Source organism: Hemiscyllium ocellatum, chromosome 36, assembly GCF_020745735.1.
Source record: "Hemiscyllium ocellatum isolate sHemOce1 chromosome 36, sHemOce1.pat.X.cur, whole genome shotgun sequence".
Lineage (NCBI taxonomy): Eukaryota > Metazoa > Chordata > Chondrichthyes > Orectolobiformes > Hemiscylliidae > Hemiscyllium > Hemiscyllium ocellatum.
Genome location: NC_083436.1, coordinates 19631058 through 19658971, shown reverse-complemented (window position 1 = coordinate 19658971; position 27914 = coordinate 19631058). Strand labels below are relative to the sequence as shown.

At 39.8% G+C, this 27914-nt stretch overlaps 1 protein-coding gene across 1 annotated transcript in view; it reads right to left on the bottom strand.

Annotated features, from left to right (window-relative positions):
- Positions 1-3409: 3409 nt before the first annotated feature.
- Positions 3410-27914, bottom strand: part of ugl (ureidoglycolate lyase) — a 46043-nt gene continuing 21538 nt past the window's right edge. Inside the window, exons 7-15 of the mRNA XM_060851429.1 lie at positions 23886-23945; positions 21611-21767; positions 19721-19919; positions 16794-16872; positions 14742-14834; positions 12805-12877; positions 10408-10475; positions 6608-6738; positions 3410-3623 (exon numbers count right to left, since the gene is read on the bottom strand). Of these exons, the coding sequence (XP_060707412.1) occupies positions 3500-3623; positions 6608-6738; positions 10408-10475; positions 12805-12877; positions 14742-14834; positions 16794-16872; positions 19721-19919; positions 21611-21767; positions 23886-23945 (984 nt within the window). The 3' untranslated portion in view covers positions 3410-3499. The remainder of the gene's footprint in view (positions 3624-6607; positions 6739-10407; positions 10476-12804; positions 12878-14741; positions 14835-16793; positions 16873-19720; positions 19920-21610; positions 21768-23885; positions 23946-27914) is intronic.

Genomic DNA, 27914 nt, shown 5'->3' with positions numbered 1-27914 from the left:
TTTTTCTATATATGCAAAGTCTATGATGTGATAGTGTAATAAATTTTCAATAACTTGACATTTATTCATAGATTATAGTAATACCATCCCCCTGTGAATAAAGCAAAATACTACAGGCCCTTGAAATCTATTACAAACTATTGGGGATGCTCAACAGGTCTGGCAGCATCTATGAAGAGAGAAACAATTAACATTTCAAGTCCAGTTTGACTTGGAACTGAAAAGTGTTGGAATTATTTTTCATGATTTGTTATTGACAGAGGTGGAGGAGAAGCAAGAGGTAGATTTTGGAGAGACCCTGTGCAAAAAAAAGTTGTTAATGTTGAAAGAGATGTAAAATAGCTTCATTAGGTTTTCTCTATGATGAGAAAAGTAAGGGGCAGAAACAAGGCTGTGGGGGTATGAACTATTTAAAAATTATATAGTGATCGGATATAAGTGGGCAGTTTCTGAAGTTATGGATTCAAGATTAAGGCTGTAAAGTAGTGTTTAAATGGAAAATTGGGTGTTTTTCTTTGTGTTGTGCTTCATTGGAACATTGCATCAAGCCAAGGGCAGAAATGTTAGCATGAGAGCAAGGTCATTTTTTTGAAATGACAAACAACTGGGAGGGTAGAGTCATTCCTACAGTGGAGGTGCTGGTACCTTGACCCCTCTTCACTGTCCACACCCCAACCATAACCACCTTGTGTTTTAACCTGGTCTACTGCTCTCAGTGCAGTTTCCTTTACATTGCTGAGACCAACCCTGTTTAGTCTCAGCCATGTCAGGGTCTGACAGGATTGACCTCTCTGTAAAATAACTTAGGTCCATATGTATGACCCAGACTTCCTAGTTCTTGTTTCAATAAACCAACATGTATTAATGCTAACATTTCTATCTTGGGTTGCTGCAAGTTCCAGTAAGTTTGCACACAAAACCTTGTTTATATCTTGTTTACTTTGCTCTTAATATAGAGTACCAAATCTCTCCCTTTCACATCTTAATTAGCATCCATTTTGTTGGAGTGCCATCCTACTTTTCCAGCTCTCAAAACAATAAAAATGCCAATAGCTTTCAGTTCTGAAGAAGGATCATACTAGAATCAAAACATTATTGGCTGCCAGACCTGCAAAGTTTCTCCAGTATTGTGTGTTTGTCCCCACACTTATTTTGTTGGTAGATTATCTTTTTCTGTGAGAATCAGACAAGGACATTTGAACCAAATACCATCCACATTAACTTGTGCACAATAGTGAAAAGAAAGAGTAATCTTTGTAAAATGCAAATATTAGTCTGATATTGGCACAGGATTTGAATGAAACAAGTTTCTTCTAACACTTTTAAGTGATATTAACTGGTTACATTTTTAGACTGAATATTTTTCTTGAAAAGTAGACATTTAACTAATTTTCAAGAGTTGTATCTTCAGTACAAAGTATTTGACTTTGCCATTGTGTGCAAAGAGATTTAATGAATGTTTTAACATGGTTAAACAGTAGTACTCGTTCATGAGACCTGGACAAAGCCATGATCTATGCCTTGAATCATGAGTTTACATTCAAAAGGTTATCTGTTTACCCTTTTTATATGCTGTTGGATCTGTGCATTTTCTATTTTTATTCCTAAATGTACAGGAGTGTGTTTGAAACAAATTCCTTTCCATTGCTTCAGTATTTCTATTGGCTGTCTAATTAGTTTTCCAACAGGAATCAGTTGGTTTGTGAAGTAGTATGGTGCCAACAGCATGGATTCAATTCCTATCACTGGCCGAGGCCACTATTAAGGACTCTCCTTTTCGACCTCTCCTCGCCTGAGGTATAGTGGCCCTCCGGCTAAATAACCACTAGTTGCCTCTCTCTAATGAGAGCAGCAGCCCTATGGTCTGGTCAGTCTTATGGCGACATAACGAGTTTCCCAGCAACTTTCTACCAATACAAAATACAGAATAGACTGGTCATGTCAAAGCCAATAAAAACCAAAAGAACTGCAGATGCTGTAAATCAAAAAAACAGATCACTGGAAAAACTCAGTAGATCTGGCAGCATCTGATAACATTTCAGGTTAACTGACCCTTCCTCAGAGTTTTCCCAGTGGTTTCTCTTTGTGTTATAGCAATTCAGTTTGCCATAAATTTCAGCAGTCACTGCACCAAGAGTCAGTGTTTCAACAAATATTAAACCCTCCTGTTGATTTCTCTTTAGAACAGCGAATATTTGAATATAAAAGCAAAATATTACAGATATTGGAAATCTGTTTAAATAGCAGAATAAAATGTAAGTGCTGGCTTTAAAAAAAGTGCTTTTTATATTCTGTTCCTTGCTCTGCTCTGGATTCAAAACCTGGCCACTGAGGTGTTGACCCATTGTGTTTCTTCTTTTGGGTAGAATGAGCCTACATTCTCTGGAGTTTGGAAGGATAGGAGGTAACCTCACTGAAGTGATATGAAATTTTTGAAAGGGCTTGGCAAGATGGATGCTGACCAGCAATCTCCCCTGGAGAATAGAGAACTAGATTTCACATTCTCAGGGTTTGGGATCAGTCATTTACAACCGAGATCAGGAATGTCTTCACTCAAATATGAATCTTTAGAATTCTGTATGCTCAAATATTTAGTTGATGAACATACTCAAGATTGAGATTGATAAAAATCTTCAGTGCATAGTGACTCAAAAAATATTGGGCTAGAGAATGAAAAAGGAGTTCGTGTACAAGTTGAATGTCAGCAGTTTTGAAGACTTGTATTCCCTAATTCTTGTTTCTCTTACTTGTGTTGACTTTTTGAACCCACATGAGGAATGTCTATAGCTGGTCAAATTGTAAGTAATTCAGCAGGTATCTGTGGTAATGGTAATCAATGTAACTCTATTTCATCTATTCTGGTATTCAGATAAATCTATCTGAATGTAGAATTAGTTCTTGGTGCAATCTATATTAATTTGTTTATTCACTATGCAGTGCCTTAAACCATTTTGATACTTCGTATTTTAGAAACTGCTTTTCAGGGGTTGTCTTTGACATGCCTGGAAGGAGGTGTACTCCACAGCTTAACTATTCTATCCTGACTTGTGTTCCCCCCAAATTCTGCATCACTTGTAGCTCCACTTTCAAATAGAATAGGTGTGTCTTTACGTTTTACAGAATTTATGTGGAATTCTTGCCAGTGGGTACAAATGTGATTATTCACTTGTCAGTGAAAGGCAACAAGGAAGCAAAATACCATGTCGTTATTTTTAAAGTTTCAAAAGTAATGGATTGCAAAGGATTTGGTAGTGCACCTCTTGGTTAAATCCTGCCGCAGTGGTAAATGATCACTGGTCAGAACTTCAGTATGCAAGCTTGTCAATGTTTACACAAGGCTTTTCTAGGAACACGAAGATGCAATAAGTACTAATCCTGAGATTTTTGAAAAATTTATTTGAAGTCCTTCGTAAAGTTTTCCATTTGTTACCACTTCCTTTTGTGTACACAAACTTTGCTGGAATAACTCTTATTGTTTTTGATGACAGATTCTATGGAATTAATGTTTTGCACTTAAAAATGTGTGTTCCAAGTTCAGGTATGTAGTGAGGAATTCTGGGAAATCTCGTTTTTGCACAATTTCAAGGAACATCTCAGAAGCAACAGTAAGTCGCCATTTGCAGCTGGGGAAAGAAGACAAAGTGATTATTTAATAAATAATTATGCTAATTGTTCTAGAGTATATTCATCCAGTTGAAAAATAAGTTGTAAATTAGCAGTTCTAAGTAGTATAATTATTTCCTCCTCAGTTAAATTTATTCTATAGGTTGCATATACATGTTGAAGCCAACTCTTGTAAGGCAACCTGAGGTACAAGAACCAAGAATCCACATCCATTCTAGCTCATTGCTTTTGTGTTTGCTTGCCCAAATAGAATGAATAATATCCATGTTTTACTGAAAAGTGTAATGTGTATGTCTGCCATTAAGGATTTTTCCCCAATGCAATGAGAATGAAGATGTTCTCTCTTGGGTTTTAACTGAGATTCTGGTTGGGTTCACCTAATCACTGACTCTGAACTGCAGCACTAACAAAGCAGCAGTCTCATCCTGAATTGCAGTACCCATTTGGGTTATGTTGGGTCAGCAATGGGATTTGAATCCACAGCCTGATTCAAGTAAGAGTGCAACCCTCTGATCTATGCTGCTGGTGCCTTAAGACATTTATTTATTAGTATGCTGTAATCTAAAAATTAGCTTTCATTCAGAATTGAGAATTGATCATGAACAAGCGTTTTATTTTGTTAAATTATTTTCTATTTTTGTATTTGAGAAGTGTATCACGTAAATGTATGCACAATGTGACTCCAAAATAAATCAGGCAAAACATGGAGGAGAAGGTTGTCTATCGCAACTGTTCCTTGCTTCATGTGGATTGACTTACACTCTAACTACTTATTGCTGACCATTATAGTGCCACGGCTAACATGGCGATAGTTGAATTTTCCAGTGCAAAAATAATTGAATAATAATTTCTTATTTTCACTGCAAGAGGCAGGTCACTTTGGTTATTCCTGCCATTGCTTTAAGTGTAAAGGCACTGTTTTACACAGCAGTTTGAAAGTGCTTTGTGCTGTTATCAACTAACTTTATGCATTTTTAGGATTACGGACGCTTGGTTGTTTGCTGTTCAAAAGAACCAAGTTGTGCAGTATTGTGAAAAGACATTTGCAAGAATGTGATGTTTCCATAGTTCTCTAGCTGCTAACTTATACATTGCCTTCAGATTAAAGGTAAATAGGAGAAATATTTTATAGATTTAAAAACTAAAAAAAATTAGGATATTTTTTAAAAGACAAACTAAGAACCAAATAAATAAAAAGAGATGCAGGCCCAAACAACGTGATGCAGCTACATGTGGGAGTTAGGTGAGATGGTGTGGTGCATTGTAGCTATAGATGTGGTCACTATGAGCAAGTGTTGGTTGCTTAAGTAATCCTGGCTCAGAGTTGATGAGCTGGAGTCTGAGCTTCAAACACTGTGATACATCAGGAAGGGAAAATGTTGCCTGCGTACAGTCTTTCAGGAGGCAGTCATACCCCTTCGATTAACAGCCTCAAATTCAGTCAGTGATCAGTGACTGGATAGTGTGACTGTGAGTGAGGCAGGTAGAGGGATTGAAGTGGTGGACAACTAAAGAGAATATACATTGTTTTCTGTGGCAAGGATTAGAAGTCCTGGAGGATTGCCTTGTCTGGTGTCAGGGTTCATGATATCTCATCTCACTCAGAGACTTGGAGTATGATGGTCTATATGGCTCCAGCAATACAGGTAGAATGAAGAAAGAGGTTTTGTTGAGGGAATATGAGCAGCTAGAAACTAAACTAAAAAGCAGAGCCAGAAAGTAATCATCTCTGGATTGCTATTTCAATCACAAGCGAGTTGGTATGGGGTTTCAAGATTAAAGAGTCATTTTGCTCAAAGATTAGTGTGGGAGAAATGGGACACTGGCACAAGAGCTGGAGAAGGAGGAAGCTGTTCTGATAGGATGGACTGGGACCAGAGTCTTGGGCTATAGGGATTTAAACTAAATTGGAAGCAGGGGGATTCAATTGCATGGAAACTTAGCAAATCAGTTAGGAGAAGGAGGAGCTGTAGGTCAGTGAGTCTGAGTGTTAGCAGAAAAGAGGAATGAACAAAGTAAGTGTCATTCTGTACCAAGGAATCTTGCACAAATAGGGAAATTTGTTAGAAGAACTAATTTAAAACATTTTGTATCTGAATGCATAAAGCATTTTGTACATGATAAATTAACAGTGCAAATGGTATGATTTGGCGGCAATTCCTGAGATGATATTGTAGAGAGACCATATTTGGGAACGGAATGATCAAGGGTACTCAAGTGGTTTGGAAGGATAAGCTGAAAGGAAAAGGAGGTGGTGTAGCTTTCAGTAAAGGAGGAGAGCAGTGCTGAAGTGAGAAATTGTATCAAGAGATCAAGACATAGAATTCCTCTGGGTAGAAATAAATAGCAAGGAAACCAAGTCCCTGATGGAAGTAATCTATAGGTCTCCAACCAGTAGTTCCACAGTGGGATACAGTATAAACCAGGAAATACTAGGAGCTTATTTTTAAAAACAAGTAACAGCTGTAATCAATGGTGATTTTCATAAACCTATAGATTGGATTAATCAAAATGGCAGGGGTAGGCTCAAGGGAGTTTGGTAAAATGCATTAAAGATCCTTTATTGAAGCAATAAATCGTGGAACCAACCAAGGAGCAGGCCATTCTGGATTTGCTATTGTATAATAAAATATTATTATCCTTCCTGATGAAGGATTCATGTCAAAAATGTTGATTCTTCTGCTCCATTGATAAGAGGTTGATTACCAATAACATACAGGTTTATGGAGAAGGAGTGGATAAAAGATATCGAAGAGTCTGATCAGCCATGATTGGCTTCAATGGTGAGGCAGGCTGAAAAGCTTACTCATGTTCCTACTTGGTAATGCTTATTTGCTCACTTTTTTTGCCCTGGGAAGCATCTCCCCTCTCATCAGGACCTATTCCAGGAGATAACTTGGGAAACTTGCCATTTAGATTTTTTTATGAAAATTGAAATTTTAGCCTACATTTAATAATTAACAGTTTCTTTTGCATTTCTTACCTGTCAGTGTAGCAGTCCAAAACCTCCTGTAGGTCTGTTCCTAATTCCTTTACAAGCATTTGTACAAGGTTTCTGGTGACAACTCTGTGGTCATCCTCTAACTTTACACCATGTCGAATCCACTGCCAAACCTGTTAGATTTAAGAGAAATATTGAAAGGGTACATTTTATAATATAGGTATTGTTCATCTAACTTTATCCTTAAGCTGAAGTTGAATTGATACATATACTTCTTTCATAAGTAGCAGAATTTGATTTTCACACAGGTCCCGTCTATTCTTTTTAAAGAGTAGTTTACAACTAAAATAGCTGTCTTTTAAGATCAAATTAAGCTTTTCATATCAATTCATAGTGTTAATTAGCTTAAACTTTGAATTGATTTATACACTGTCTACACAATATTGTGTCACGATGAGTTGAAAGTTTTCAACTATGCAATACAGATTGTGTTGTACAATGCTTTGATCTCCTGTGGCATTTACTATTAGATAAAGATAATCTTTTCCTGACACTACCTGTTTTCCTTATCTACATATTAGTTGTCTCTTGCAGTCAAAGATGCAAGGAAGGTGATGTTCACCTGGTTGAAGGTAAGATTGGACAAAGGAGATTTTATTCTCTACCTCCACTCAACAATAAGCAGAAAAGTAATGGGATGATACCTCAAAATCAGTAATAAGCCCACTGTTGCCATTGGTGACAGTATCAGCTAGTGGGCACCTCTGCGTCTCTTCTGATTCCTTAGCTGTGAATGGAGGGTCTGTGAACCAACTTGAGGGAGCTGCTTAATTTAAATTGACAAGATCTTAAGGAATTTCTGCTTTACTAAGTAACCTCTTATAAAACACATTAAATACTTTAAAAGTCAGAAGGATGGTGCAATAAGAAATGTAACAGTTTGGAGATTGAATTGCTTGATAAACAGGAAGCAAAATGCTTACCGTTAATAGATCCTATTCAGATTTTACAAAGCTGGTCAGAGCTGTACACCAAGGTTAAGTATTTGAGATATTAGCAGACAGGGGCTTCTTGTTATTTGTAGGTAATACATGTCAGAAAAATCTGACAAGTGCCAATAGAACAACAAAGAGGCTTTGGTACCCATGAGAATTAATGAATGCATTTCTGGTAATATGCCAAAATAACGATGCAAATATGAAATAGTTCAACTCGTACTGAAAATTGCTCCTTACTGCAATAGGAACCCAGACATAAACAACAGCACGGACCGCTGTATATAGGTGATTTAGATTTGGCTTTATGGGACAACATCACAGAAGCTGATGACACAAAAATGAAATTTGCAAATAGCAGGGAAGACTATAAGCATTCAGAAAAACAGCAGTTAGCAGAATGGGTGGAAATTGATAACTATATTACTTTTGTGAGAGAAGAAACAAGAAGTTTCCAAATAAAGAGTTCTCTTAGTGAATTAATGAACAGAACCATGGTTTATGTGTGCAAATTTCTCAATGAATTGGAATAGGTCAATAAGGTCATAAGAACCCCACAACGATACACTTTTTTGTAAAGGTGGAGTACAAAAGGAAAGTATTGATTAATTTATACAGAATTTTGGTTCAGTTACAGATTGAATTTGATCAGATTTAGCTTTTTGAAATTAAAATCTTTTGTACTTATTACCCTCAATGGCCCTTCCTGTTGCCAAACATTCTTAATCTGCACAAGGACATAAACATTAATAACCAGAATCTGTCCACGTTCCAGGAGTCACTCTCATACAGAAGACCATAAGTGATAGTCTCTTCAGCCTTTTGAGTCTATTCTGCTGTTCACGGAGACCATAGCTTTCCTGCCTTATCCTGTAATCTTTGATTCCCTTACAGATTAAAAATCTGTCTATCTCAGCCTTGAATATACTTAAAAACATGACCTCTCCAGTCCTTTGGGGTAAAGACTTCTATATCCAGTGCAGCTTTCTGTGGTCTTTCCTCATTTCAGTAATAATCAGCTCATTCTTCCTTAACCCCACACTTTACCATGTTATATTCCATCCACTGACACTTTGTGCATTTGCTTACCTGTCTGTATCCTCATGTGTCACTTGATGTATCATTTTCACCCTTTGCCTTCCCATGTATTTCTGTGTCATTCACAAACCTGGTGATTATTGACTTGGATGACAGAACTGCCTGTCCTAAAATATACTGTAAAGTACTAAATCCTGTGGCACTCAAATAGTTACAGGTTGCCATCCTGAAAAATGCTCCCCTTATCCCCATTGTCTTCTCAACTCTTTTTAGCCATTCCCCTCTCCATGTTAATATACTACCCTGAACACCATGGGCATGATTAAGCATCTTTGAATGTGGCACATTATTAAATGTCTTTTGGAAATGAGTTATATTACAAATATAGATTCCCTTTATCTATGCTGTTTGCTTTCTCAAAAGAATACTAATACATTGCCAGGCACCACCCTCTTGTCTAGAATTTCCAGGTCACTGTCAAAGAATCGCAGTGCCATTTTCCCCATCTCCAGCATCTGCAGTCTTTAACCCAGCTTTGCAGTACCAGTGGTCACCCTGGTGCACAGTGGTCTTTCTTTTAAAGCTGGTGCTAGTGCAAGGGATATCAGTCTTTTGAATATTCCAGCAGATGGTAAGTGTCCAGGAATGGTGTGGAATAAGCTGCGACGGAAGTCAGATGTGAGGGCCCCCTACGGGGCAATGTAAGTTGCTAATGAGATGAGCTTTATAAGGTAAGGGGAGAAATCTCACTAGGCCTCACATCCAAAATCACTTCAAGAAGCTCAACACAACTCTCACTTAGCCAAGAAAATATAAGATTCAGCCCACTTAATTTGCCTGAAGCCTTAATAGAACATTTTCAACCTCAAAAATTGTCAGCTTCATGCTGCTATGTACTCACAACTGTTCTGATTTAGGTGGTAAAGCCTCTTCCACGTTTCTGTCAGGAAAAGTGATGATGTATGACCAAGAGAAAAAAACTTTATTTCCCCTTTTTAATCGGGTGAAAATAGAGTGTACTACAATTAGATGCAGTAGTCATTCTTTTCTCTCATTTTGTCTTTAGGTTGAGGAAAACTATGAAGAATTCCCCTTCCTGATTAATTACTACTAACTTCCCTCTCTTGAAAATGTGTAGGTGACAGTAACTCTTTGGAGTAGGGTCAATGTATGCCTTAATAACTTTCCATGATCAAATAGCTTACTCTGTCTGAAAAATGACTATGGGTAAGCTACCATAAAACAAACTGCACTAAACCACAACAAAAGTTTTTCTGCAGAGACAATGGACAGGTTATAATGAGTTTTGGGAGAACTGAATGAATGTTTCATCTCTATACTGTCTTGTTTCCCAGATAAAATAAGTTTTGGCCATTTCAACTCAGTTCCAAATCTCTGTGATATCACAGTAAAAAACTGCCCTCAGATGGACATTCTAACATGGAGAATAAATATGTCTTTTCAATATTGGAATAAAGGCATTTTATTGAGACAATGCAGAGGTAACTTAATTCTCCATTTGACCGATTTCATACTTGATTCAAGAATGCTAAATCCATATACACATGTACAAAAATGTAAGAAAATATTTCATCATGTAGTACTGATATCTCGACTGTGATTGATATGTAACACAGACACTTAACACAGTACGTCAGATATAATTTAAAAAATTCCAAGGTGAATAACCTATTGTTAGAAGCTTAAGTACATTACTTGTGCACAAAGTGCTTATTTGATACTGTGGAAGCAAAATGCAAGATGTCAATTTGTTTAGTAATAATATAATTGAAGAGAGTAATTGTGTACCTGTGATCGGGAAATTTCTGCAGTAGCAGAATCCTCCACTTGACCCCGAAAATAAAAGTGACCTTGGCCTACAGTAAAAATAAAGTTGCTGTAACTTAAATGAAAATATATCCACGATTCAAACTTTTGTTATCTCACTTCTCAATACATTTATACTGTTGGTGTTAGAACAATTATCAACATTCCTGCCAGTCATCTTCATAAAGCTATTTGCAATCTACATTTTGTGCAAAAATATCATCCTTCTGTATAAGTAGCAACATACTACTTGACTTGCAAATAGTGATGGGGATATAAGGGCATTTAACTCCCCATGTATTAGAGAGGAGGCGGGGGAGATTTATCACCATTTTTGGGCCTGAGAACATGGGTGAGAAGAAGCAACAGCAAATTGACACCCCTCATTTAAGGCCTGATGTGGAAGTGCTGGTGTTGGACTGGGGTGGACAAAGTTAAAAAAATCACACAACACCAAGTTATAGTCCAACAGGTTTATTTGGAAGCACTAGCTTTCAAGGTGCCGCTGCTTCTTCAGGTGGTTGCGGAGCAGAATCATAAGATACAGACTTCATAGCAACAAGATTATAGAGACATAGAGATGTACAACATGGAAACAGGCCCTTCGGTCCAACCCATCTATGCTGACCAGATATCCCAACCTAATCTAGTCCCACCTGCCAGCACCTGGTCCATATCCCTCCAAACCCTTCCTATTCATATACCCATCCAAATGTCTCTTAAATGTTGTAATTGTACCAGCCTCCTCCACATCCTCTGGCAGCTCATTCCACACATGTAGTTGTGAATTTCACTGTTAATTTTCCCAGATGCACTCCAATGTCCAGCGATACACAAATTCAAACAGCAATGGTAGCAACTGTGCAGGGTCTCTCTCTCTCTCTCTCTCTCTCCTCTGCACTGTCCTCACCAGGTCATGAAATGTAATACTAAATAAATTTAGGTCAAGTCTTTCGTTTTTTAGAATGATCATGGTGGTTTTGGTTCCTTCATTTGCAAATCTTTAACTTTTTAAAGTTACATTCTCAAGACAGCTTTTAACAATAGGTGACATCTCAACTCCGATAATGCATTGAACGTGTGAAGTTGAAGTCTGTGTCTCAATGTCAGGTTAGACAGATACTATTTCTAAAGTGGGATTTACAGAATCTTACATGGATTTATGCAGTTTTTGAGCAAAATAAAATGTAATTCTGCAAGTACAAATTCACCCCACAAACTTGTGTGTGTGTGTGTGTGTACACAGGGGAGACGGTGTGTGCATGTTTGTGTGGGTGTGTGAAGAATGGTCCATTTGGACAAGACACCATGGGACACTTTAATGTATTAGGACTTAAAATGTGAAGAAGTTTGGGAAGGAGGATGTAAGAGAAAACTGTAACAGTATAAAGCATATAAAAGAATCCTGAGGTGCAGTGGTTGTGTCCTTACCTCTGAGACAAAAGCTCCATGTTCTCTTAACCTGGAGGTGTGTCTAAACAGGTTGAGTAAAATAACTTGTTTAATTTTTTTTGTAAATGTACCACCCTGTTAAGTAAGTTATGAGTTTCTGTCTGAATTTGAAAAATGTAGGTATGAGAAAATGATGTTTGTGCACAAAAGTCTGACAGTTTAGAATGCGGAGATAGACTCTTGACTGAAATGTTTAAAGTTTGTACTGGTGCAAACCGGTAAGGAATCTGCCCTCTATCAAACCCACGGTCATCCCCACCCACCACTTCTTTCTTATCTCTTCCCTGATGGAACAGTACAATATTTTGAGGCACATCAATTGCTTTCACAGTCTGCTGTAAATCACAACTGTTGTTAACATGAAAACTTTCAAAAAGAAATCAAGATCTCCTTTCCAGTGTTATTACAGATTTAGGACTCATCTATTGCAGGCATTGTTGTATTGCTAATTGCTACACCTATTGTTATTTGCTCCTAGAGCTGCTTGTGGTATGGTGGTGGTATCTCTCTCTCTCTGAGTCAGGAGGCCTTGGTTCAAGTCACCAGAAGTGAATATTAACATTTCTGAACATATTGATTAGATAATATCAACCTCCATTTCCCTGCAGTGTGATATGATAGCAAGGAGCTCCATCTAGTGGATTCAGATATTACTAATAACCAACTTCCAAGCAGCAGATGAAGTATTGGCACTGAGTTCAGAGACTCAGATTTATCACTTAGTTTGTTAGGAAGTAAGTCATTGTATTTCAAAGCTGCTTTGGGCTTCAGCTATAGCCCATATCTTTCTATTAAATCAGATTAAAGGGAGAATGGTGTGGACAATTTGTTCAGTTCCTAGCTGCTGAATAAATTGCATACAGGCATTATTCATTCCATTACGTAACTTGAGAGATCATTAAAAGAAAATTCTAAAACTGTCCTTACCTCTTAGCCATGCTTCAATGAAGAGAATACCAACTCCAATGTTGTATTTTAGTCCATGCAGGGTAACTCCACCCTATGTAATAAAAGTATGACATTCATGAGGCCACACCTAATGCGTATGACATTCATGAGGCCACACCTAATGCGTATTTCTCCCCTTTTGAGAAACAGTAGGTTCTTATTGATTTATTTGAACTGTGTCCTGAACAGTGTTTCTGGGACCAAAGAATTTAACCTGGAGTTTCTCTCACTGGTAGGAGTGCTACCAATTAAGGTCCATTACAGAATAGTTCCATCAGCATACAAATAATTTACATTTAAATAAGAAAACGAGGGGCAATTGTACTTCAGTGATTGTATCAAATCTGCTCAGTTTAGCTGCAGGAAAAAGATAACCTTAAAAATGAACTTTGTTCTATTGGGCACATACTCCATTTTAACCCAAAACTCAGAAGGACACTCTTCATTGAACCAATATGCCATTGTTACCTTCTACATTAGGTGAGTCTGCGATCTAACTGGCTGAGAATGATGCAAAAGTGCAAAAGACAATGAGTATCATTTTGGTAGCCATTGGAAAGAGGATTCAGAATACACAGACTCAGTGCCTGTTTGACTCTGTAGTTGCACACTTGCCTCTGAGTTACAACACTGAGGTTTCAATCCACACCTCAGACCTTGAATTTGTAACCTGCAGTGACACACCCATTGCTATGAAATATTGAGGTTCTGCTCCATTATTTGGGTGGGGTGTTAAATTGAAGAGTCATCTGTCTGTTCTATAGTTCAAGGACATTTTCTTAAATTTCAAAAAAAACTTTATTCATGAAAAATATCTAAATGCATAGTCATTAAATGCAGTTAGATTCTAAACAGTAGCATATTAAAAAAACAAATATTGGAGTTTTGACTCTATCCAAACAAACTAGATTATATTCACACACATTGGAGGCATGGGCAGGGTCTGATAACTGAGTGGACCCCCATTTAACTTTAGAAGGAAGACCTCAGACAATGGTCTTTCTCCACTGTACCGTGACTGCAGCTGCCCCAAGCTTTAGTGCAGTCCTCGGTACGTAGCCCTAGATCTTGCAATGTGCTAGTCTACAACACTCAGTTGAGGTTAACTCCTTGTTCTGGAAGGCCAACAAGTTTTGGGCACATCAAAGAGTGTCTCACCGAGTTGATGTTACTCCAGGCACAGTCGATATTTGTCACGGTGTGCATCCTGGAGGACAGAGCGAACAGCATCCCAGAGTTCTACATCATGGAGCTGCTCGGAATAAACCTTGACAAAACCCACTGCATTCATGGACATGTTAAACGTTCCAGGGCATTTGTTAATGAAAAGCAGGGAGTTATCGTCATGTGCTGCCCAAATTCCTGATAGTAACTTGTGTGGACAATTACATTTTTTCATTTTCCTTTTTTATTTTAAAATAATCATCAGTTGTGAAATATTTTGCTTTTAAACTTTCTTAGAAACTTCTGAAAGGCAAAGTTTAAATATTACACAGTTAAAAACTATTGATTTAATAGCAAGTGTCTGGATTGTCTTTAATAGATTCCTGATGAAGGGCTTATACATGAAACATTGATTGTCCCAGTTCTCTGATGCTGCCTGACCTGCTGTGCTTTTCCAACACAACACTCTCGATTTTGATTTCCAGCATCTGCCATCCTCACTTTCTCCTCCCTGTCTTTTATAACAGTGCAAGATATTGTAGTTTGGTTTACCTGGAGTTAGGTACCTCTTTCTATTTACATCACTTCTCTATTTATTTTAACTACAGAGAAAACATTATTAATTATTTCATTATAAGGATCTCCAGAACCTGCTCTGATAGCTTTATGCAATTAAGTTGGAATAGTGCTTCTTGAGTAAACAAGTTCTTGAAATGTCTTTCTCAATATCACCATCAGTTTATCATACTTACAGAAGGCATGGTGAGCAGATCACTAGCAGTCACATCCACATCTTTTCTTAGGACATGCAGCTGATTGGGCCCCTCAGTGTGTTCCAGGAAAAGCTGCGATTAAACAATAAAGGAATGTGAATCTCATGAACTCAATTGTGAAATTATCTGAAAAATGGCATTTTTCCAAAAGGCAGAAAAGCAGTGAATGACAAAAGCACAAAGCACTGACTCCATTACCTTGGCTTCAAGAGCGGGATTTCCAAGATGCAGGATTCATAAGTAGTTCGTACCTGGACAGCTCTGCTCTACACTGAACCTTTCAGACTCCCATTGAGTCCAATGATTTGTTTCTTACAATATTGGTCAATTTCCACAAGCAGCTTGATTGATATTAATTTCCCAGAATCAACTAAGAAAGGAAACTATCCAAATCTGAACTTTGTAGAATTTGCAATTATCATAGAATCGCTAGAGTGAAGAATAGAGGCCATTTAGCCCAGTGAATCTGCACAGACCCTCCAAAGAGCCTCCACCCAGACCCACATTCCCACAGCCTCTGATCTGTGAATAAACCTATCACCCATTTTAAGAATCTTGCAACAAACGTTGTGAAATTCATAAATACAATTTAAAGTTTACCCAAAATGAAATGCATACCCTCATTCCTTAGGGTCACATATGATTTACTTAAATCCAGAATGCTTGTGGACAGATTAGTGGAAACAAGGATTAGGGAAGTATTCAATGTTCGCAGCTTCCTATTGTTTGTACAACTAGGATCATTTTGGCTCTTACAGCATTGCTTTTCAGGACCATCTGAAGTCAAGTGGGAATAATCCCAGTCCCAGTGACAGTGCCACTTCTCCAGATTTCAGCTGGCTGGTCAGTGATTAATTGCATAGCTGCAAATGTGTTGCTGGTCAAAGCACAGCAGGCCAGGCAGCATCTCAGGAATAGAGAATTCGACGTTTCGAGCATAAGCCCTTCATCAGGAATAAGCCTTATTCCTGATGAAGGGCTTATGCTCGAAACGTCGAATTCTCTATTCCTTATTCCTGATGAAGGGCTTATGCTCGAAACGTCGAATTCTCTATTCTTATTCCTGATGAAGGGCTTATGCTCGAAACGTCGAATTCTCTATTCCTTATTCCTGATGAAGGGCTTATGCTCGAAACGTCGAATTCTCTATTCCTGAGCTGCTGCCTGGCCTGCTGTGCTTTGACCAGCAACACATTTGCAGCTGTGATCTCCAGCATCTGCAGACCTCATTTTTTACTCGATTAATTGCATAGGTTCTGTTAATGCTTGTTGAAACTTTCAAACATATTTAAACAATGGATTTTCATTTGTAGCAAGTTATTGTACTGGTAGATATGTCAAAATATTTCATTGCTAAAGATCACACAACACCAGGTTGTAGTCCAACAGGTTTATTTGGAAGCACTAGATTTCGGAGCGCTGTTCGTTCATCATCAGCTACCTGATGAAGGAGCTGCGCTCAGAAAGCTTGTTATGCTAATTAAACCTGTTGGACTATAACCTGGTGTTGAGATTTTTTTACTTTGTACACCCTAGTCCAACACCGATGCCTCCACAAAATATTTCATGATCAAATTATTTGCATTCAGCATGTACATCGCAGTTCTTGAATAACTACATGCAACAACCAAGCTTAATGCCCCACAGCAAGTGAGTCAATGATATATGTATAGGGCAGAGAGATGTTAGTTAGGACCACTTCGTTATCAATGGGATCTTTTATATCTGCCTGTTCTAGCAGGTAGGGTTAAAGATTAACATTTCATTTGAATGACAACAACAAAATAACAATCGTATGCTCAGCTCTTAGATTGGGAATAAATCCCACAATATGCTGACTCTAAAGCCAAAGAGGGTGATGACCCAGCCACACAGATAATCTAGTTTCTCTGTTAATTAACATGTGTGGCTCGAATTGAGCTTGGCAACAGCAATTTAACAAGGGCAACAACTGAATCGAGATTGTGCCCATTCAGATATTTTACTTAGAACCTAAATCCCGCAGAATGCACAAGATACATGTTAAATTACCTTTGACATTGGCTCAATCAAGTCCATATCGTACACCATGAATCCATCTACTCCAGCATTTATTTCAAGCATCTTCAAACTAAAGCATGAAGATAACAGTTAGATTCTGTATTTAACATGTAAGTTCTGCATTACTTGTACTTTTTATCGATTAAATGAAAAATAGGAATTAATAAAACCAGATGAACAAGGCATATGGAGCCAGATCAAGCACCCACCGTTAAGAAAGGCACCCTCTGAGTAGGAACACAGGAACAGATGAAAGCTGTTCAGCCCATGAAGCCTGGTCTGCCATTCAATTAGATCATAGCTAATCACCTACTTCAACAACTACCTCCCATGGTATCTCATCTTCCCCGATGTGATTAATCTCCAGAAAACTATCGATTTTTGTCTTCAACGTGCTCAATAATTGAACTTTCACAGCCCTCTGTGGGAGAAAATTCCAAAGATTTCACCACCCTCTCACTGAATAAATTTCTCCTCTTTTCAGCCTTGAACAACATGTTCCTTAACTGAGATTAAGGTTCCTGGTTCTAGAGTCACCAAAACTAATGCTATCCATCCTGTCACACCTTGTCAGAATTTTATAGGTTCATTCTTCAAAACTGTAGAGGATGCAGGCTGAGTTTTTCTCAATCTCTCTCCATAATACAATCCTACCATTCCAGGGATTATCTGGCAAACATTTGTTGTATTTTCTTCTTATCAATAATTCCTAGATATGAAATAGTTCCTCGTTCATCATAATTGATCATGGTTCAGTGATCGAAAATAAAACATTCTGGAGTAAGGAGAGGGATATACAATTTCTACCAATTGTTCATTTTCCCAACTTCACACCTGACAGAGTGGTCTTTAGTAGTTGTTATGATAAACAATGAATGGTAAATATCCAGTTTTGAATCAATTGTTTAACTTAGGATTCTGGATGTTCATGCATGATTTTGGTTGTGTGATGACCCACGTACTGTACTGGGAAAATCCTGTATTTTCCTTTGTGCGATGTCTCTTTAAGACCAAAGTGGATTAGGCATTATTCTGAAAGAAGGTTAATTAGTTTTCCAATTATAATAATTAGAATCTAAGAAATGCTATGAATGAGGTTGCCATGATAAACAGCAAAGGAGCATAAGGTAAATAGAAAGTTAATTCAAATGGGTTTGATCAGTCTATGCTTTCTGTTTGATGATTTGGAATACACTGGGAATTCATGTAAAGATAAAACAAGAAATGTTCTCTCCAGTAGAACAGTATGGCAGTTTTTAAAAAAAAACCTAGAGATGAAGATGGAGATTTTGCTCTGTGAATAGAGCAAAGATTGTTTTACTGCATGTTATACTGTAAGAAAGAAACATGAGCTGAAGACAGGGCAAAATTGGTGATTGGATGAGACACATTTGTACTGTTTCAGTGTTAACAGAGTCCACCAGATCATTGAAAGGGAAAGGGTGTCTCTTTTAACCCCTTACCCGGCAAAGACAAGTTAACTTGTCTTCACCAATTTGTCTTTTTCAGAGTGCGATGAGTAAACTCGTCCAAAACATATAATTTCAAAAATAGCCAGAGACGAGTTTATACGTGAATTGTTACGAATTACACCAAGATGTCAAGCTCAGAAGATGACAATGAGTATGAACCTTCTATTAGAAGATTGGATACATCAGATGAGAGTGCAAGCTCGTCTGATAATGGCTATTCTCTCTCAAGTGAAGAGGAGGAGGAGGATGGACAAATTTGGTGTCGACATGTGGTGTCGGAAGAATGCATGCTTCCTCCACCACCATGCTTCCCAATTACTGGAAATCCTGGAATATCAATTGATCAAGACACAGCTGATATGACTCCTTTGGATATTTTTAGTCTTTTATGTGACAACAGAATTATTGATCGAGTTGTGGACGAAACTACTCGCTTTGCTGAACAAACTGGAGGAAGAGATTGTATGTGGCGCCCTGTAACAAAGGCAGAAATGTGTGTGTTTTTCGCCTTGAAAATGCTTGAGGGTATTGTGAAAATGCCAGATCAAGAAATGAACTGGTCGAAAGATGAACTACTTGAAAGACCAAATTTTTTTTGCCGAAAATGGTATCTTCAAAATAAAATTTCAAGTAAAATATTGGAAATAGATAAAAACAAAAGTTATTTCCATAATCAGCATTAAAAATACTATTTAAAAAAGCAATAAAAAATTCATCTGAAAATGAAACGTTTTCTCCAAAAAACGTCGCCAGGGAAGGAGTTAAATCTGTGTCATCAGGATGGGATTACCTCAGTGAGAAAGACTTTGTAGATGTGAGCCTGGCAATTGGCTTTCTTTCCACTGGATTTCTGGTGATTTTTTTTAAAGATTGGTTATTGGTCTCTATGGTGGAATGTGTAACAATTGGAATGGGTCTGTATGCCTAGCCTCAGTGATGAACTCAGATTTCTCCAGTTTCCTCATTTCCCCTCCCCCCACCTTGTCTCAGTCAAATCCCTCGAACTCAGCACCGCCTGCCTAACCTGCAATCTTCTTCCTGACCTCTCTGTCCCCACCCCCCACTCCAGCCTATCACCCTCACCTTGACCTCCTTCCCATTCCTGAAGAAGGGCTTATCCCGAAACGTCGAATCTCCTGTTCCTTGGATGCTGCCTGACCTACTGCGCTTTTCCAGCAACACATTTTCAGCTCAGCGGTTATAGACTAGAAAGACAATAATATGGCCAAGTTTCTGTTTCTGATCCTCTTCCGTGATTGAATCTGGGATCTATCCGGTTTTGTAGTTTAACATCACATGTATTCTTTGAGTTTTAATTCTAGTAGTCAACTATTTCAGCAAAATGAATTCAGTTAGAACTCTTTCAAAGTTAAAGGAATGCACAAGGTTTGTTTCAGATACTAATTCCCGCTACAGCGTAATCAGTGTGAATGCAGCTGTACATACCGTGTGACAATTGCTGTTACTGTTTGATAGGCTAAACTCCCCTTGTCTTGGGGCAGCAACAGTGCTGCCATTCCTCCAGTGGCAAGGGCACCTCGCTTATGACAAGTCTTTACCAGAAGGTCCATGTAACTCTTCAAAAACTGTTTCTCCATATTTACATATTTACTGCGATCTGGTAAAAGGAACTCTCGGCGACAGCCTGAAAAATTATGCTTGCAAAAATGTTTTACATGTACACTCATACCCCATAGATAAACTCTCACTCAGTTTCACATTGTTTAAATCGGATCACTCAGCATCTCCCTAAAGTCAGGAGCTTATCACATGGGGACAAAAAGAAAGAGAGTGAAAGTTTGTCCACAGTTGTTTACTCTCTGACACAGCTATCAGTAAAATCACTAGCAAATACAATTGGTAGGTGTCCAGTCATTTTCAAACGATTATCAGCTAAACCATTAGGAGGTGTCATAGGTTGAAGTGTTAAAGTGTCCAGATAAAGTTGGTTCACCAGAAGATGATGTGATCTGAACCACTGCATCACCATTTCCCCTGGAGACAATCAGAGTGCAAGTGCTGAGGAACAATGAGCATGCCCAGGGGTCTGTCCTCAACCTGCTGCAATGCTCCAGTAAATCACAGCACAAACTGGAGGAACAACATCTCATCTTCAGATTAGGCACTTTACAATCTCCTGGATTTAATATTGAGTTCAACACCTTCAGATTGTGAACCCAGTCCCATTCCTTCCCCTTTGTTTAGCTTTATTTGTTCCATTCTCTGTCACTATATCCTCTCTCCCCTCACTCCAGTGGGACAGTCTGTTCTTTCTAGTTAGACACACCACTGTTCTGCCATTCTCACATTCTGATCACTTAATCTGAACTGTCAACGTCCTTTCCCCCTGAGCACTCCAACCCCCTCTCCTCCACACAATTGCACAAATGCTGTCTTCAGCACTTCACATCAGCTCGAACGAAGAGTCACCTAGACTCAAAACCTTAATCTGCTTTTTTGCCACGGATGCTGCCCGACATGCTATGATCTCCAGCGTTTTTTTTCTTTTCTGCGTGGAGTCATGCTGGTGAATTCTGAAGGTAACTTAGCAGGAAAGCCTGAGAAATAACTTCCACAATGTGTGACTTCTTCAACTCAGTCACTGGCGTGCGGCTTTGCGATAGAAATGTGTCATTTCAATCAACTAATCTAAGCCTGCATTTATGTTCTACACAAGCTGTCTCTTACCTGCCTTTATCCCACTCAATCAGTAAATCCTTCCATTTTATTCTCATTCAGCATTTACTTAGCTTCCTCTTAAAGTAACGATTCAATTTCCTCACATACTCCATGGACATTCTAACCACCTCTGGTAAAGACCTTTCTTCCTGGGTTCCATTTTGGATTTGTAACTGTCTACTTCTGACCCATGCTTTCAATTTCATGAGATGGAGGGGGAAATGTTCAACCTTTTTAGATTAGATTAGATTCCCTACAGTGTGGCCTGTCCACACCAACCCTCCAAAGAGTAATCCACCCAGACCCCCCCATTTCCCTCTGACTAACACACCTAACTTATGGGCAATTTAGCATGGCCAATTCACCTGACCTGCACATCTTTGGACTCTGGGAGGAAACCCACGCAGAGAACGTGCAAACTCTACACAGTTGCCCGAGGCTGGAATCAAACCTGGGACCCTGGTGCTGTGAGGCAGCAGTGCTAACCACTGAGCCACTGTGCCGCCCTATTATTGATTTGATTAGATGAGATTCAACTTGTTTCGTGTTTTGATTTCCCTTGTGAAATGTAACCAATAGAAGCTAAAAGTCTTAATAAGTTGAAATCAATTAACAATTCTTTCAAATCTTAACACAAATAGAGATGTTCCTGCTCACCAAGTTTGTTTACGAAAGAGGCTGAGTAATCCCAGATTCCACAGTTCAACCCAGCAGAATGGTCTCGCAGCTCATAAAGAATCTCCTCCATCTCAAACGTGGCCAAGATACTTTCTATTAAGACAGTGGCTTTGATCGATCCAATTGGCAAACCCAGCTCGAAAAACAGAATTACATTAAGGTTATTAGTGTTTCTTTACCACAGGCACTGTTTAGCTTTGCAGACTCCATTTTGAGGATGATTACGTGTTCAGTGAATGAATATGGATGTTCATGCTTACCCTATCTTTTTAGCCAATGTTTATTTAAAAGACAAAAGGACAATTTTACACACAATGTCACCCAGGATTCCACTGGACAGTGTTTTACAAATCTTGACCAACCATCAGATATCAATCTAAAGAAAATGGAGTATGTGACTAATAGACGTATACGATGAAGAGAGTGAACACTGTTGCTGTGGCCAATATACAGAGGGCGAAACAGTCCAGTGGAACTTTAATAGCATTCCCACTGTCAAGTCAGGGATTGTGAGCAGAGACTGGAACTCAAACTGTGCATTTTGCATTGACACCCACAATTTGACGGATAATCACGTATGACTTCATTTAGGTTCAGATCTCAATAGTAGGAGATTGTATGTGTCAGTCAGGCTAATTAAAGTTCAATTCATATGCTATGCTGTCCATGCAGACAGAACCATGTGATGTGGTTTGTGCTCCCATTTGTGTACACACACACACACACACACACACACACACACACACACACCATTGAAGCCTTAGCCCTTTCAAAATTGATGCAAATACTTCTCTCCAAATTCTACCAGCTTCCACAATCTTAGCCATCAAAGCTCTCCTGCTCTCTTCCCCAGCTGCCATAGGAGACCTCTCTCTTCACCTATTTCCAACACTACTTTTGCACTTTGTTTTTGCTGGACAGAGCGCTACAGAATCTCAGTACTCCAGGGCCTCCAACCTCATCACAACCAATGGTGTATCACCATTAATTTGGCTCCCCTCCTCCTCCTCCTCCTCCTCCTCCTACAACAGTGCAAACTACAAGGTCAGCCGCTCCTCCTCTCACCCTTGACCTCTTGTAGGTATTATGTGCCCTCTTCTCCTGCAGAGAAAAAGTGACATTATAGTGAAACCTCTGCAGAAATATCATGTTTTAATTTGTGGGCCCAACATATTCATATTTCTGAACAATCATTGTCAACAAACAACTCTTACACTTTAGAAGCTGCCCATCCCTCTCCCCACAGCTCCCATAAACCACTGCTGCGTGTAGAGCACTTGGCCAAGACGCTAGGCAGTCCCACGCACATGGGACCCCCACATCTTTCCATAAACATCCACTTGTGAAATAGTGACACATTCACCTTGGCAGATGTAAAAAGTCATTCAGCTTCTTAAGATGCTGCAATGAGGTCCTTTAGATGGTCCTACGGGATGCTGACTTCCTCTGTGCCCTACATTAGTGTTTGTGTACTTGGCAGAAGCTAAGTGCTCTTGAGTTAGCCAAGTTGTGAATTAGGCAAAAACAAGGACTGCAGATGCTGGAAACCAGAGTCTAGATTAGAGTGGTGCTGGAAAAGCACAGCAGGTCAGGCAGCATCCGAGGAGCAGGAAAATCAACGTTTCGGGCAAAAGCTCTTCATCAGGAACAGAGGCAGGGTGCCTGCAGAGTGGAGAGATAAATGAGAGGGGGTAGGGGTGGGGAGAAAGTATTATAGAGTACAATAGGTGAATGGGGGTGGGGATGGAGGTGATAGGTCAGAGAGTAGGGTGGGGGAAGGTAGCAAAGGGAGAAAAATGGGTGAATGGGGGAGGGGATGAAGGTGATAGGTCAGAGAGGAGGGTGGAGTTGTTAGCACTGTGTGAGCTGAATGTACGTGTTTTATGTATGGCGAAAGTGAGTACTGCAGATGCAGGAGATCAGAATCAAGATTAGAGTGGTGCTGGAAAAGCACAGAAGGTCTAGCAGCATCCGAGAAGCAGGAAAATCGACGGTTCGGGCAGGAGCCCTTCATCAGGATTGATGTATCTCATGTTTTCTGTATCCCAATTCTCTCTGGAATTCTAAACCGTGGGGTGAGTTTTACATTATTTTTTGGGCAGGGTACAGAAGAGTGATCTGGACATGTGCAGACCACCCACCTCTGCCCTATATCTCTGTAGAATATAGCATTTGACCAATAAGCAACCATCCAGCAGGAAACTGGCTAACTGGATGAGGAATACTATTTATGACCTGTCCTCACACAACATACCTTCTTCTGAACCCAGACAAATATATTGTTCCACAATTTGGCCTCCAAATGGCTTTCAACCTGAAATATGACAAAATCAACAGCCGTAAATAAATTGGAAAATTTGAGAACATTTAATTAACACTTTTTATCATTAGTTACTGGGTCAATATTGATGCTCACTGGAAATGCAGCTCAGAAAATTAGATGCAAAAAGTACAGCCCTATCCCTAATCCACACACCCTTCAAATTAGGCTTGAAATCACAAAATTAGCCTTTTCATTGTAACATATTTGGTAACAAAAAATACTTTATGAGTTACATTTTTTGGGTAAGGCTGACTTTGACTTTGGAAACAGACCAGTCACCTCTGCCATTCATGCAATATTTTCCTTTCATGGGATGTCTGCAGGAAGGGTTCCGTTTGCCTGACTCCCAATGCAGCATTAGAGATTTGTTGATGACAAACCAGTCTGGTTAGAATTTCCATCTCATTTTGTGATGATTAGATTCCCTACAATTCCCTTCATCCCAACCAGTCCATACTGACTCTCCAAAAAGTAACCCACCCAGACCCACTTCCCTCTGAACTAGCACCTAGCATTATGGGCGATTTAACATGGCCAATTCACCTGACCTGCACATCTTTGGACTGTGGGAGGAAACCAGAGCACCCGGAGGACACCCACGCAGACACAGGAAGAATGTACAAACTCCACACAGACAGTCGCCCAAGGCTAGAGCTGAACCTTGGTGCTGTGAGGCAGCAGTGCTAACCACTGAGCTATCGTGTCACCCTACACAATTGGCCCAAGACAGCTGATGACACCTTGCATCATTTCTCTGATGATCGAGAGTAGACTGATGGGATGCTAATTGGCCAGGTTGGATTTGTCCTGCTCTTTGTGTACAGGATATACCTGAGCAATTTTCCACATTGTTAGGGTAGATGTCATTGTAACTATATAAGAAGAGCTTAGCTAGGAAGGTCAGCAAGTTCAGCAGCACAAACTGTCAGTACTATTGCCGGAATAGTGTCATGGCCATTAACATTTGCAGTATCCTGTGCCTCCAACTATTTCTTGATATGACATGGAGTGATCAAATTGGCTGAAGACTGGTATCAGTGATGCTAGGGATCATCAGAACAGTCTGAGATGGATCATCCACTTGGCGCTTCTGGCTGAAGATTGCTGTGAATGCTTCAACCGTATCTTTTGCACTGATGTGTTGGGCTCTTCCATCATCGAGGATGGGGATATTTATAGAGCCTCCTCCTACACTCAGCTGTTTAATTGTCCACCACAATTCCTACCTGGACATGGCAGAACTGTGGAGCTTAGATCTGATCTGTTGGTTTTGGGATCGTTTAACTTTGTCTATCACTTGCTTATGCTGTTTGGCATGCAAGTAACCTGGGTTAGTAGCTTCATAAGGTTGATGCTTCATTTGTGGTATGCCTGGAGCTACTCCTGGTATACCCTCTTCACACTCCATTGAACCAGAGTTGATCCCCTGGCTTAATGGTAACGGTTGAGTGGGGGATATGCCGGGCCATGAGGTTGCAGATTGTGCTGGAGTACAGTTCTGCTGCTGCTGATGGCCCACAGTGCCTCATGGATGCCCAGTCTTGAGTTGCTAGATCAGTTTGAAGTCTGTCCCATTTAGCACAGTGATAGTGTGCCACACAACACGATGGAGGTTATTCTCAGTGTGAAGGCAGGACTTTGTCTCCACAAGGACCGTGTGGTGGTTGCTCTTACCGATACCGTCATGGAAAATGCATATGCAGCTGGCAGATTGGTAGGGATGAGGTTAAGTATGTTTTTCGCTCTTGTTAGTTCCCTCACCAGCTGCCACTGACCCAGTCCAGCAGCTGTGTCCTTTAGAACTGACCAGCTCGATCAGCAGTACTGTTGCCAAGCCAATCTTGGTGATAAATGTTGAAATGCCCCCTCCAGAGCACATTTTGTTCCCTTGCTACCCTTATTGCAACCTTGAAGTGTTGTCAGCATGGAGGAGTACTGACTTATCAGCTGAGGGAGGATGGTACTTGATCATCAGAAGGAAGTTTTCTTGTCCATGTTTAACCTGAATGGGATGCAGAGTCAATGTTGAGGACTCCCAGGGTGACTCCACAGTGTGCCACCACCTCTGTTGGATCTGTACTGTCAGTGGGGCAGAACATATCCTGGGATGACGACGGTAGTGTCTGGGACATTGTCTGCAAGTTATTCCATGAGTATGACTATGTCAGGCTTGATTAGGCTGTGAGACACTTCTTCCAATTTTGGCACTAGATATTAGAAAGGAGGGTTTTGCAGGGTGGACAGGGCCATTTTGGCCAGAGCCTAGGTCAATGTCAGGTTGTCTGTCTGGTTTCATTTCTGTGTTGAGATTTTGTAGCAATCGATACAACTGGATGCCTTGTAGGTGATTTCATGATTTAGAATTGCCAGTGTTAGATTGGTGTGTACAAAGTTAAAAATCACACAACACCAGGTTATAGTCCAACAGGTTTATTTGGAAGCACTAGCTTTCAGAGCGCTGCTCCTTCAACCATCTGATGAAGGAGCAGCACTCCAAAAGCTAGTGCTTCCAAATAAACCTGTTGGACTCTAACCTGGGGTTGTGTGATTTTTAACTAGGTCATTTCAGAGGGCATTTGAGAATCAACCACATTGCTGTGTCTCTCGAGTCACATGTAGGCCAGACCAGATAGGGATGGCAGAGTTCCTTCCCTAAAAGACGTTAGGGATCCAGATCAATAATGATCATCAGGAGATTTTTAATTAAAGATATATTTTCATTGAATTCAAACTGGGTGGGATTTGAACCTGGGTTCCCAGACCATTATCTGAGTTTCTAGATTAATAGTCTAGTTATAATACCACTAGGCAATAGCCTTCCCAATATTGAAACTGAAACAGCATCTAGTTAAAAATATGACAATGGGCCAGATTTTGAAGAAGATGGTTGTTACTCAGTCTGGGTAACCTTATTCATGCACATTTTAATTGTTAAAAAAAAATGTTCGCAAAGTTACTGAACTGGTAAGATTACTAGTTTCTTTTTCTCAATAGTCTGTTTGGGAATTCAGAACAGTGGGATTGGATGCAACGGCAGTTGAATGCTCCTCCTGTAGGATGTGGGAGGTATGAGTCATCACTGGTGTCCCCACTGACTTCATCTGAGGGAAGTGCACCCAACTCCAGCTGCTCGGAAACCGCGTTAGGGAACTGGAGCTGGGGCTGGATGAACTTCGGATCATTCGGAAGGCTGAGAAGGTAATAAAGGGTAGCTACAGAGAGGTAGTCACATCTCAGGTACAGGTTAAAGGTAGATGGGTTACAGTCAGGAGATGGAAAGAGAACAGGCAGACAGTGCAGGGATCCCCTGAAGCCATTCCCCTCAATAACAAGTATACCATTTTGGATACTGTTGGGGGGGAACAACTTACCATGGGTAAGCAATGGGGTACAGGTCTCTGGCACAGAGTCTGTCCCTGTTGATCAGAAAGGAATCGGGAAGATGAGCAGAACATTAGTCATTAGGGACTCCACAGTTAGGGGGACACATAGGATGTTCTGTGTGAACAAGAGAGACTCATGGTTGGTGTGATGCCTCCCAGGTGCCAGGGTTCGTGATGTCTCAGATCGTGTTTTTGGGATCCTTGAGGGGAAGGGGGAGCAGACCTAAGTCGTGATCCACATCACCACCAAAGACATAGGTAGGAAAAGGGATGGGGATGTAAGGCAGAAATTCAGGGAGCTAGGGTGGAAGCATAGAGGTAGAACAAACAGAGTTGCTATCTCTGGTTTGTTACCCATTCCAGGTGCAAGAGAGGCGAGGTATAGAGAGAGAGAACAGTTGAACATGTGGCTACAGAGATGGTACAGGAGGGAGGGATTCAGATACCTGGATAATTGGAGGTCATTCTGGAGTAGGTGGGACCTCCACAAACAGGACGGTCTTCACCTGAACCAAAGGGGTACCGATATCCTAGGGGGAAATTTGCTAATGCTCTTCGGGAGGGTTTATACTAATTC